Source organism: Mustela erminea, chromosome 15 (genome assembly GCF_009829155.1).
Source record: "Mustela erminea isolate mMusErm1 chromosome 15, mMusErm1.Pri, whole genome shotgun sequence".
NCBI classification, from domain to species: domain Eukaryota; kingdom Metazoa; phylum Chordata; class Mammalia; order Carnivora; family Mustelidae; genus Mustela; species Mustela erminea.
The window spans coordinates 78,251,801-78,265,759 of NC_045628.1; the positions used below are offsets into that span (position 1 = coordinate 78,251,801).

The 13,959-nt window shown below is 38.6% G+C and overlaps 1 protein-coding gene across 6 annotated transcripts in view; it reads right to left on the reverse strand.

The window, feature by feature from the left end:
* LOC116574522 overlaps positions 1-13,959 on the reverse strand; it is a 59,131-nt gene that overhangs the window by 44,578 nt on the left and 594 nt on the right. For 2 of the 6 annotated variants that reach the window (XM_032315309.1, XM_032315310.1), the window contains exon 1: positions 790-1,159. In XM_032315309.1, coding sequence (XP_032171200.1) covers positions 790-864 — 75 coding nt within the window. In that variant the 5' untranslated portion in view covers positions 865-1,159. Of the gene's footprint in view, positions 1-789; positions 1,168-10,945; positions 11,253-13,959 lie in introns of those variants that run through there. The other 4 variants (XR_004279350.1, XR_004279349.1, XM_032315308.1 and 1 more) reach the window with 4 other exon arrangements.

Below are 13,959 nucleotides of genomic sequence, written 5' to 3' on the forward strand. Positions count from 1 at the left end.
CAGTTCCGGGCACAGCTAATGGGGAAGAAACTGGGGGAAGGGCATCCCCTAGGGACACTGTGAGTCCTGTGTTCCCACAGAGTATCTGGGCCTGCTCAGCCGTGGGACCGATGCAACCCATGTGACTAACCCATCAGGACAGCCCCCAGGAGGGGAAACAGCACCCCCCTGTAAGACTCGGTGTTCTACTGGGGAAGCCCCAGTTTCCCACAGAGCTCACCCTGTCCTGTCACGTTGCTTCTGGGGATCCAGACTCGCCCTTCCTCTGGCATCCCTCCCTCCCTGCACGGGCCTCACTTCCCCCCATCCCCCAACCATGCCGTGGGGCCTTCAGAAGGAGAGCAAGGAGCCGGTGCAGAGACTGTCCTATCTTATTTTGTTTTTCTGCAACACTGGACACAGGTGACTTTCCATGAATGGCTTCCTGTCTCACTCAGTAAAAGCAAAGATTTCACATTAGCTTTCAAGGCTTACCCCTGTCCCCAACTTTAATTTCCTACTGTGCTCTCCCCTGCCCTCACTCTGATCTAGCCACACCAGTCTTCCTGCTAGTTTTTACTAACTAGGCATGTCCAACACAGGCTTCTCCCAGCCTCTCCTCCCCACTCCTTGCCCCTGGGAAGATGGCTTGTTCCCTCATCACTTCAGTCTGTACTCATGTCACTCTCTCTGTAAGGACTTCCCTAACTACCCTGTTTACAACTGTCCTCCCCCACCTCACCCTGGCACTCTCTATAGCATTCAATACCATCTACCATATTATATATTTGCCTTATTAACTTTGCTTACTCTTATGTCTCCCCCAGCAAGAAAATAAGTTTTGGAATGGCAGGGACTTTTGTCTGCAAACCACCATTTCCCCATACACAGAACAGTACCAGGCCCTAAGGAAAGGAGAAAGCAGAAGAAGGGGCAGCAAAGAAGGAAATCAGAACAGGGAAGACTTCCCTTCTTGTGCTTCACCTCTTCCCTTTAGATCCCTAATACTCTTCCTCTGAATCCTCTTCTTCTGCTCGACCCTTTGGAAGTATTCCTAGGGTTTTAACTTTCAAGCCTTTACAAGTACTCCTTGCATAAACTCATGCGTAAAAGAAAACATCAATGATTGCCTAAACAATGACAACTCCCAAATTTATTCTTTTGGACCACACCTTTTCCCTAACCCTGTACCCTCAGAACAGACTATTTACTAGACCAAATCCTATCACCTAAGTTCCTCTCCCCCATCCCCTACGATCCTCCCAGTCCTACTCATACTGATCTATCTTACTATTCAAATCTATTTATTTAATTACTTTAAAAAGATTTTATTTATTTACTTGAGAGAGGGAGAGGGAGCATGTGCAGGTGCACAAGTGGGGGCAGGGAGAAGGAGAAGCAGACTCCCCACTAAGCAGGTAGCTCCATCTGGGGCTCGACCCCAGGATCCTGGGATCATGACCTGAGCTGAAGGCAGACACTTAACTGAGCCACCCAGGCACCCCTCAAATCTCTTGATTAGACCATTACTCTGTGAGGCAGAGGAGTGTTACCATTAAGAGAACAGGACTGGTATCACAAAGACCTGGATTCTGGGCGCCTGGGTGGCTCAGTGGGTTAAAGCCTCTGCCTTCAGCTCAGGTCATGATCCCGGGGTCCTGAGGTCAAGCCCCGCATCGGGGTCTCTGCTCAGCAGGGAGGCTACTTCCTCCCCTCTCTCTGCCTGCTTCTCTGTGACCTCTGTCTGTCAAATAAATGAAATCTTTAAAACACACAAAAAACAAAGACCTGGATTCAAGTTCCCAGCTCCACCTCGTCCTTATTAGAACGAGCTGTTTGAGTCAGGACAAGTTATTTAATTTCTGCAAATTTTCGTTTTCTCACCTATATAATGGGATAATATTAGTGAGTCAAAATAGCACTTCATGTGAGGAAAAGCAGTCAGGTGCTGCTCCCCACAATCTACTGGCTCTTACTCTTAGTCATTCTTAGTTTGCATCTCTTTTCCTCTTTGTAACTGATTCCACATATTTGTGTACATAACACCTATGATTGCACGTTCTAATGACAAAAATGGGTAGCAAGCTAAGAACAAACTAGGTGTTACTTTTGGAATAATTCAACTTGAGCCCTAATGGGGTCAGATTTTCATGGGATATTCCATTCCTTAACAAACTCTAGAGAGCAGTCTTCCATATATAGTTTAGGAAAAGATTCTTTTTTCCTGTTCTGTAAAGTTCCATTCACAAACAGCACTTCACTGGACATCAACAGATGATGTCAGCCAAAGCCCTGGAGCCTGGCAGGGAAAGGAGAAAGACTGCATAAAGAACTGTCTCTGCGTATTTACCATTGTTTCTTGGCAAGACTACCTCATTATGGTGAAATTAGAACTCAGAATGATAGGCAGAGCTTGGCAACAGTCTTTCAGAAATACAAATTCAGACTGGACATCTTTAGTGATGCTATACAGTAAGTAAACTAAATGTGACCAAAACAGGATGGTATTATATCTGTTCCTGAACTTTATCACTATAAAGCCATTTAGTCAGTACTCAGCTAAAATATTTATCTGATAAATCTCTGGTTCATAAGCGGTAACAATTTAAAAAAAAACCATAAACAATACAAAAATGTCAAGAAAAGCATTTAGAGGGAAAAAAGCTCTTAGAATTATCATTAGGATTCACTTCTGAGTATTAATACATTTTAACAATTAGTTTAAAACTAGAGAAGTAACGAAAAGAAAATGATGACAAACCCTAGTTTAAATCTTCACTCTACCCCCTCATGAGGGAAGATTACTTCAACTCTCCAAGCCTATTTCCTTCTCATCTGCAAATGCTGATAATGTACCCAACTGGCAGGGTTATTTAAGAAATTAGGACAATTGTGTATAAATTAGCATTACTTGTGAAATTATAAATTCTAGAAAGTAATATTGCGTAGTTAGCTACACTGACATAGAGTTGCTCAAGAAATGGTAATTATTACTTCTCTTTTTTTTTTTAAGATTTTATTTATGTATTTGACAGAGAGAAATCACAATTAGGCAGAGAGGCAGGCAGAGAGAGAGGAAGGGAAGCAGGACCCCTGCTGAGCAGAGAGCCCGATGTGGGACTCGATCCCAGGACCCTGAGATCATGACCTGAGCCGAAGGCAGCGGCTTAACCCACTGAGCCGACCCAGACACCCCTAATTATTACTTTTCAAATACAGCTGTCTTAACATAGAACAAATAAATAGTTACATGGGACTTAACTCTACGGTCAATTCTTGATCATAGTGACTAAACTGCATAGTTCCAAATTGCTAAGTAAACTTAAAAGCAATTCATTTTTAGTTTTAAAATACAATCATTTTTTGCAGTAAATTAACCATGTCCAAGTGAAGGTAATGGAAAATGTATAATAATGCAATAGGGTACGTTCATAACAATCTTCTAATAATAAGTCGTAATTTGTGAAAATATTATAAGTTACACAGCAATTATCATAATGTACAGTGAGATTCATGTCTATCGTGCTCACTGCTCTATAGCCAGTGTCTGTCCGTGCCTGGCACATAACTGGGACCTAGTTAGTATTAGTTTAAATGCAGCGTACCTACAGCCACTTATGATTATTCAAGACTACTGGTGGTCTTATGCTAGAAGAGGAACTCAAAGTAATGAAAGAGCACAACCTGAAAAGTAATTTTAATAGAAAATTATTCATGAATCTTCTGCTCCTTAAAGTCATAAAAGGACCTCACTAAACTGTCAGGATAGGCCCACTGTGAAAAACCACTATATAATACACAGTTGGAACCCTGGAACCAGGACAAGAACCTGATCTGATGCATGATCTAGTCCTCTTTTCCATCTCTGTGTTTTCTACTAGTTTGGTTATTTACTAAACCACCCTTCTATTTACAAACTTTAAGAGCCAGCAACTTGAATTATAGTTATTTTACCATTCTTCTCCTAGGGGGGAAAAAAAAAAAAAAAAGATTCTTCTCTCCCATCCAAGTACCAACCAGGCCCTCCCCTGCTTAGATTCTGAGATCAGACCAGATCCGACGCGTTCAGGGTGGTAGGGCCATAGACAAGGGGGAAAAAAAAGATTTTTAAAAAGGGGTTAGTTTTTAGCATCTTCAATTATTATAGTATGTGCAATGTTATAAACAAGCTCTAACAAAAATCCATGACACCTTAAAAAGGTCCATGAAGCATTTTAATGACATAGACCTCAAATTCTTATCAGACAAATGAAGATAACGTATGTCGCTATTTTTTCTACATGAACTGTAACTTTAGGATGCGCGGCAATTGAGTGATGGCTTTAGCAAATCACCAGCAGTCAGGATTCACAATGGGTCCTCTCCCTGATTTTGTGAGGCTCCAGGCGATCTTAAAATTACATTATTCAGTTCTTCTTCTTGTCCTGATTTATGCTTTCTTCCTCCCAAGGCTGAAGCTGAACCTAATTCTTGGTAACGTAACTTGTTAATATGTTGATGCCATTTCCTTCCGTTTCAGAATTTGTAATGGAATTATACTACTTGTTCGTTTCTTTTTTTTTATTTTATTTTTTTTTAAGATTTTATTTATTTGACAGAGAGAGATCACAAGTAGGCAGAGAGGCAGGCAGAGAGAGAGGAGGAAGCAGGCACCCTGCTGAGCAGAGAGCCCGATGTGGGACTCGATCCCAGGACCCTGAGATCATGACCTGAGCCGAAGGCAGCGGCTTAACCCACTGAGCCACCCAGGCGCCCCTACTTGTTCGTTTCCAAAAATAAATGCCTTTCACATGGAAAAATTAAGCATGGGATTAATTAAGAGCAACTGAAAAAGAGTTCCATCAGACACTTAAAAATATGGGCTAACATGTTTTCCTTCTCCGTAGCTCCTCTGTTTAACTGACTATTGACGCTAAAGACAATGAAGTTTCGAAGCACACAGAGACAGCAGACGGAGACAGCCGACCGAGACAACAAAGTGAGGGGGAGCAGAGTGCTGATCTCAGCGCCTCCAAAACTTGCATCAAGAACCTGGGACACGGGACAATTCAACGTGAGCAAGGAAAACCTTACACAATATCACAATGCTGATCTGGGGACCCACCCGTTTCCCGGTCTTTGGGGCAGCGAATGCCTGAGAGCAGCTGAAGCTAAAGCAGCCCCAATTTTGCCCAAGAAGTGCAGCGCGACCAATTTCACGGGACTCAACCCCCAGCTGCCCAAATCGTCCACACCCCAACACCAAAGACTGAAAACGGGACTTCCACTCGCATAGGTACAGGTGGCCTCCGCACCTACCCTGGCCCAAACTGCCCTGCCCTCCCACACGGTAGAGTGTCCTCCGAGAGAGAGTGGCGTCTGGTTCTTCCGGGGCTGCCGTGGGTCCTACACCGCCACCTGCTAGTGGAGGCTCGGAACCAGCAGCAACTCCCACCCTCCACTCCCCCAGAGGAACCTGTTAAAGGATCATCAGATAGATTTACTGTAGCCTTAATGTGAACAATCAAAATTCCCAATACTATGTCTCTGGGGTGGCTCAGTCCTTAAGCGCCTGCCTTCTCCTCAGGTCATGATCCCAAGGTCCTGGTATGGAGCCCCGCATGGGGCTCCCTGCTCAGCAGGAAGCCGGCTTCTCCCTCTCCCACTCCCCGTTTGCGTTCGCTCTCTGGCTGTGCCTCTTTGTTAAATAAATAAATAAAATTATTTTAAAAATTCCCAGTACTACACAATTACTTATGTAAAAGTGTAGTTAATGTCCTACACACCAGTTATCCATTAAAAATCATGGAGCAGATCTTAAATAAATATTCAAAGGGCGAAATATATATTATGTATATATAATATGCATATATTTTATATATATAGTAGATCCTAACAAGTAAAAACTGAACAAACTGAAAAACCGTCAACTTTTCCTAGATCTGCAAGAGAACTGAGGTCAAAGGGCAAATCGTTATCCCTAAAATTAGATAGAGGGGCAGGCAAATACACAAGTTAAGGGAATAGAAACTCACAAGCAACAACCTTCCTGGGAGATAGTGCCAAGAAGCAACCTTACCGGGCACCAGTGTTTGGCAGCTTCTTTTACCCACTACATCATGTTCAACAACCCAGAAAACCTTACAAGGCATACTGAAGAGCAGAAAACAGTGTGAAGACACAGAGCAAGCATCAAAGCCAGACTTGGATATGACAGGGATGTTGGGATTATCATATTGAAAATACAAAATAATTAGGACTAATATGCTAAAGACTCTATTTATCTGCATAAAGGAGACAACGTGCAAGAACAAATGGACAATGTAAACAGAGAGATGGGAATCCTAAGAAAGAAATGCTAGAGATAAAAACAACAACAACAAAACAAACAAACAAAAAAACACTGCAAAAGAAATGAAGAAAGCCTTTGATGGAGTTATTAATAATTTTGACATGGCTGCGGAAAGAGATATCTAGCCACAGAGAGCTTGAAGGTATCTCAACAGAAACCTCCAAAACTGAAAAACAAAGAAAACAAAGGTTGAAAACAAAAAACAAAATTGGAGCAGAATATCCAAGAACCACCGGACATGTACAAAAGGTGAAATGCAGACACACGTAATAAATATCCAAAGATGAAAAAAAGGGAACATAAGCAAATATTTGGAACAATAACGTCTGAGATATTCCCTTGAATTAATGTCATACACCAAAAGTCAGACCCAGTAAGTTCAGAGAACACCAAGCAGCATAGATGTCAGAAAGACTGCATATCATTCTCAAACTATAGAAAGTCAAAGATAAAGAAAAATTCTGAAAAAGCCAGAGGGAAAAAACAGTCTACCCAAAGAAGAGCAAAGATAACAACCACATTTGACTTCTCTTCACATGTGATGAGGCTGAACAAGCAAGAGAAGAGTAAAGTGAAATAAAGACTTTTTCAGACAAACAAAAATTGAGCAAATTTGTTGCCAGTAGAGCTGCCTTGGGAAAAAAAATGTTAAAAGATGCCCTTTCGAGAGAAGTAAGATGATACAGGTCAAAAACTTGAATCTACTTAAGGAAAGAAAGAGCACTGGAGAAGGAATTGGTGAAAGTAAAATAAAAACATTTTCTTATTCTTTATTGATGTAATAAAAAATATTTTGTTCAAATCTGTGTGTACGCACATGTGTATGTGTGCATTTATGTATAATTGAAATGAAGGGGAGGACAGCAATGATTCAAGGAATGGGAGGGAGGAAGAAGGAATTATAAAGTACTCGCACGACCAAAAAACCCCAAAACTATGCTGCAGAAGAATATTACGGAACAAAAATGTTGATGTTATATTAATGAAAGAAAAATATGCTGACTATTAGAACGGTAAGATCAATGTGACTCTGTTTTGTAATTTTTATTTGTATAAACAAAAAGTTTACATTTGGGGGCACCTGGGTGGCTCTGTTGGTTAAGTTTCTGTCTTTGGCTCTGGTGACGATCCCAGGGTCCTGGGATCAAGTCCCACATTGGGCTTCTTGCTCAGCGGGGAGCGGGCTTCTCCCTCTGCCTCTGTCTTTCCCCTTGTTTGTGCTCTCTCTCTCTCTCTCTCTCTCTCTCTGTCAAATGAATAAATAAAAATCTTTTTTTCAAAAGTTTACATTTCTAGATGGGAGGATCGTGGGTGACATTTTGTAATTCCTGTGTTTCACTTTTTCTCAGTCTCAAGTGATTCTGCCACTCGGGATATCTGGCCATCTGTGGAGACATTTTGGGTGAATGCAAGTGTGTGCACGTGTGGAGAGTGCTACTGACATCTAGTGGGTGCAGGTTAGCTCTGCTGCTGAACATCCTACAGAGCACCAGACACCAACCCCCCTCGCCTCCCACCGCACCTCCCCAAGAAGAATTATCCAGACCAACAGGTCAACTGTGAAGAGGTGGAGAAGTCCTGCTTTATGTCTCCCAGGGGTTTTGTAGCAAGCAATTTCACTTATTCTAACTAGAAAATGCTCTTTGTAAAACACCATCATCCTTTTTACATCATCTTTCTTGCTGTGTTTGATGCTACAAAGGCTTACCACCTATGTTTTCTTCTCTAATTAAAAATTTGCCAGCATCTAATTTTTACTATTTATTTATTTATTTTTATTTATTTTATTTTAATATTTATTCAACTTGTCTTGGTGTTGGTTTGTTTTGGTTTGTCTGTTTTTTGGTTTTGTTTTGTTTTGTTTTGTTTTGTGTTTTGAATGCCTACTCTGCTCCAGACAGATTGCCAAAGCAAATGCTTATTAATCTCAGCAGTCTTTGTGGTGAAATTACTTACTCCTGTAGGTATATGTGAAATAAGAATAAGATCAAGCCACCTAGACACCAGTGTTGGTAGAGTATCTCATCCAAAAGAAACCCAAATCCTGCTTTAAAACAAAACAAAACATTGAAAACTGATATAGCTCCTTACTGAAGATCTCTTGAGAAGGTAGAATAGGGTGAATTATACTAAATAACATCCATCAAGACTCCCTTAATAAAGCTTCTTTGTATACTGATTCTCCCACATTTTTTGTCACTTTCCCTATTTCCTGCTCATCTGCAGTTTGCCCTCACATACCAGGCTATCCTCCCCCACTCTTTTCTCTTATCATTTCTCCTTTTATTTCTTTTACCAATTTTCATGGAGAGGTAATAACAGTAACTAACACTTACTAACGGATTATCAGGAGACGGAAAGTGTACCAAATGCATCACCTGTGTTATGAGGAAAATACTGTTCCTTTCCTCAGTTTAAAGATGAAGAAAGTGGAATACAATGAAGTTAAGTATCTTGCCCAATATCACAGAGAGTTAAAGCCTAGATCCACGATGTAAAGCCAGACAGTCTGACTCGAGAGTCTGTATTCTTTTTTTAAGAATTATTTTTATTAACATATAATGTATTATTTGCCTCAGGGGTACAGGTCTGTGAATCATCAGGCTTACACACTTCACAGCACTCACCATAGCACATACCCTCTCCAATGTCCATAACCCAACCACCCTCTCCCTACCTCCCCACCCCCCAGCAACCCTTAGTATGTTTTGTGAGATTAAGAGTCTCTTATGGTTTGTTTCCCTCCCGTCCCCATCATTTTTTTTTTCATTTTTTCCTTCCCTAATCCCACGACCCCTGCCCTGCCTCTCAAATTCCTCATACCAGAGAGATCATATGATAATTGTCTTTCTCTGATTATAGAGTCTGTATTTTTAACAACTATTCTATACTGATTTCTTTTCCAAAATCTATATATAAGTTCCACTTATGATAATATAATAGGCTAGGAAATGACCCTGCCTTAAGAAAAAGAAAAAGAGGAATTAAAATAACAAAGTAGAAATCAAGTTCCGTAAAGCACCAGCTAACTGACAGGTTAGTGAGAAGGTACAAGTTGGCTTTTTTCTCCAGTAGACTCTCATCACCCTTCTCCTCTCATTGGCTCTTGATATGTTCATTGGACATGTGTGCATATATTCACCTCTGAACTTTGGTTCCTGCTCTTTACTGGCTTGCTGGGCCCCAACACACCCTGTTTTTTCTAACCAGCCTATAAGATCACGTTCCTATTCAATGGTGATGGCAGAATGAATAATTAGACAGAACTTAAACATCAGAATTATAAAACTAAGTCCATCACTCAGGTTATCCATTAGTAAATAATATTATTGCTGTGAAAATGATTGTATTGAAGTAAAGAAACTTTTCAGTGATAGGCCCTAAGAGAGATTATCTAGTCAAACACTTTTATACTTGAAGTTGAGGCCCAGAGAGGTTAAGTGATTTGCCCATATTGAAAATGCTAGTAGTGAACTAGAACCCAGATTCCTTTATTCCCATTTCAGTGCTCTTTTACCATATCCTACTGGACTTGTGTTTTTAAGTATCATCCCAAGCACATTTCATTTCTCCATGTATATAACAAGAATAAATTTTTGCTTCAAATTTTAGGAAAAGAGGGGCGCCTGGATGGCTCAGTCAGTTGAGCATCTGCCTTTGGTTCAGGTCATGATCTTGGGGTCCTGAGATCGAGCACCGTGTCAAACTTCCTGCTTTGGTGGGCAGTCTGTTTCTCCCTCTGCCTCTGCTTCCCCCACCCTCTTGTGTGAGTTCTCTCTCTCTCTCTCTGTGTCTCGAATAAATAAATAAAATCTTTTTAAAAAATTTTAGAAAAAGATTCTATTTTTTACAAAACTAAATCGAAAGCACTCAACACCACTAGAAAATTTTGGTATTGACCAAATTCTGTAAGTACCTATATTGTTTTAGACCAAAGCTGGTAAGAGAATGTTGCACTGTGCATAACTTTAAGTATATAACTACTTTTTTTAAAGTTTATTTACATTTTGGCATCTCATATAAAGATAGTTAACTAGTCACGATTCTCTATTTTAGTTAATTGCCTGAAGGAAGGATCCAAATGCTGTTTCCTATTCTATAAAATAAGGGTTTATTTGGAATGATAGCTCAAAATCTTTTCTAGTTCTGTACTTCTCTAAGTCACATTATCCAAAACTTGAATTTTACAATGCTGTGTCATCCTTTTTTTTTTTCCTAATGCATTTAGAGGTAAGAAGGATGTATAGAACATGTCTAACATATTGTGAAAATCTGCGAAGATGTCTTAAATAATTTGAACTTCATTTTAGCTAAAACATTTTAAACTGACAAATTACTTAAGATTGTATTCAGAATTAATTCTAAAGTAATTTTTATAATGCCAGATTACATTAATATGTTTATGAAATATCTTTGAGATTGCTATAGATTTTAGAAAGTCTGCTCCAAGTAGAATTTCAACCTGTGTAATAAAACAAAGTAAGAAAATAATACTTTACTGTTGGATAGCACTTTAATATTCTGAGAGCAAAAGATTTTCAGATCCTAACATTTGGAGATTCTTCTACAAATAGGACACTTCACCTTATTAACCTGCTTAACTTGCAGTGAAAGTCACCAATTGACAGGTCCTACCCACACACTTCTTTCAGTGCTTCATTCTTTATATGAGTGATTGTCCAACAGTTCACTCCAACAATTGTCCATTAATTTAAGGAAAGTTTCCAACATGAAAAACATGATAATTGGAATCAAACAGTACTCTGTGATCCAGAAGAAACTGACAATGAAGGTAGCTAGAAGATTAAAAGCAAAAGCAAAAAGAAAAAGAAACATATATAAGTTAGAGACAAACTATATTTTCAAAGAATCAGTGGAACTATTGAGTTCATTAAATAAGAATAAGGGGCTATTTAAAATTTTCAAAATAGAAAAAGCAGAACTTTGAAATTAAAAATATAAATAAAATTTAATTATAAACACAAATAGACTGGAAGAGGAAGTTACGAAGAGCCCCTAGAAAACAGAACAGGAAGCAAAGAGGTTAAGAGAAACAGAAGGGGAAGGAAGAGGAAAAGGTGGGGGAGAGGCAAACCATAAAAGACTCTTAACTATAGAAAACAAACTGAGGGTTGCCAGGGGGGAAGTGGGTGGGGGATGGGCAAAATTGATGATGGATATTAAGGAAGGTACTCATAATTGGCATCATGTATTATATGTAAGTGATGAATCACTAAATTCTACTCCTGAAACGAGTATTACCCTATCTGTTAACCAACTAATTTAAATAAAAACCTGGGGGGAAAAAAAAACAAAAAACGAAGGCAGAAAAAACTTGAGATTCAAGGCTTAACCAGGAGGCCCATCATATTGCAAGTAAGACTCCAATAAAGGAAGAATAGAAAAAGTATAGTGAGCAAGAAATTATTAAAGAACTAATAAGTTTATTTTTTCTCAGAACTGATGGAAATGAGTCTCCACACTGAAAAAGCCCACCGAATATCCAGCACAATAAATGAAAAATACTCTTACCAAAGAAAAAGTCCCCAATTGCAGCATATCAAGGATAAACAAGAGGTTGTAAGAGCTTCCCAAACGCAAGGAATGGGGATAGCTCACATCCAAAAAGTAGAATGGCACTGGACTTCTCCACAACTACATTGTGAAACAATTTCTTCAAAATTGTAAGGGGAATAGTTTCACTAGTTAATTCTGTACTCAGCCAAATCAAGTGTGATGGTACAAAAGAAAGAGTAGTCCCTCCTTTCCCTAAAAAATACTTTCCATGGACTGTGGCCTATGAAATTTTTAAAGGATGTGATTTGTCCGGATGATTAAATAAGAAAGAGAAAGATATAGATGACTTGGAGGGGGGGATCCCACTCAGGAGAGGGATAAAAAAGTGTTAGCATGGCTGCTATTCAACAAGCCATGAGGTCAGTCAGTTCCATATTGTACTCTCTAAAAGAGAACCTTGGGAAGGAGCTCTCCAGGAAACAAAGGAACATAACATGTTGAGCATACAGAAAAAATATTAATTGCATGTAGCAGTGATTTGGAAGAGTATATAATAATCGTATTAAGTACATAGAAAACTAGAGGGTAAAAAAATTAGTACTTATGAACTCCAGGAGAAATAATAGGCATGGTCCTAGTTCACCTCTTTGCTTAAAATATTTGCAACTCATAATAATGTAGACATTAGCTATTTATATTTATATTGGTGATTTATATAGTCCCACACTATAACATTATTTTGATATCAGAGATGGGTAGAAATGTGGGATAAGAATATAGAAGAGTGAAGTCTTCATATGATTGGGAGTTAACCAATTATGTTTTAAATTGATAAATAAAGAAATAAAGTATAAGGATATCATCTAGACCCACACCAATATTAATCTGTGGCAAAGGAGGCAAGAGTATACAATGGGAGAAAAGACAGTCTTCAACAAATTTTGCTTGGAAAACTGGACAGCTACATGCAAAAGAATGAAATTGGACCACTTTCTTATACTGTACATACACAATAATAAATCAAAATGGACTAAAGACCTAAGTGGGAGACCTGAAAAAACAAAACTCATAGAAGAAGACATAAGCAGTCATTTCTTTGACATCTGCCATCACAACGTTTTTCCTAGGTATGTCTCCTGAGGCAAGGGAAACAAAAGCAAAAATAAACTGTTGAGACTACACCAAAATAAAAAGCTTTTGTGCAGCAGAGGAAACCATCACCAAAACAAAAAGGCAACCTACTAAGTAGGAGAAGGTATTTGCAAATGATATATCCAATAGGGATTAATATGCAAAATATATAAAGCATTTATACAAGTCAGTACCCCCCCCCAAAAAAGAACAAACAGATAATCTGATTTTAAAAAGGACAGAGGACCTGAATAGACATTTTTCCAAAGAAGACATACTCATGGCCAACAGATACATGAAAAGATGCTCAACATCATTATACAATGAAACGCAAATGAAAAGCACAGTGAGATATCATTTTACACCTGTCAGAATGGCAAAATCAAAAAGACAAGAAATAACAACAGTTGGAGAGGATGTGGAGAAAAAGGAACCCGTGTGCACTGTTGGTAGGAATGCAAATTGGTACAACCACTGTGGAAAATAGTATAAACCTTTCTCAAAAAATTAAAAATAGAAATTTAAAAAAGAAGCTCTGGCACATTGTTGGTGGGAATGCAAATTGACGCAACAACTGTAGAAAACAGCATGAAGGTTTTACAAAAAATTAAAAATAGAAACACCATATGACCCAGTGATTCAACTACTGGGTATTTACCCAAAGAAAATAAAACACTAATTCGAAAAGACAGATGCACTCCTATGTTTACTGCAGCATTATTTACAATAGCCAAAATATGGAAGCAACCCAAGTGTCCATTAATGACTGGATAAAGAAGATATGATTGATATGTAGATAGAATATATATTCTTTATATATAGATATATATAAATAGATTAGGTAAATTAGATAAATAGATATATCTAAAGAAGATGTGATATATATATATACTTACATTTAAGTGTATATATATTTATATTATGTATAATATATAATATATACAAGATAGATATATTATATATTATATATTATATATACACATATATATAAATGGAATATT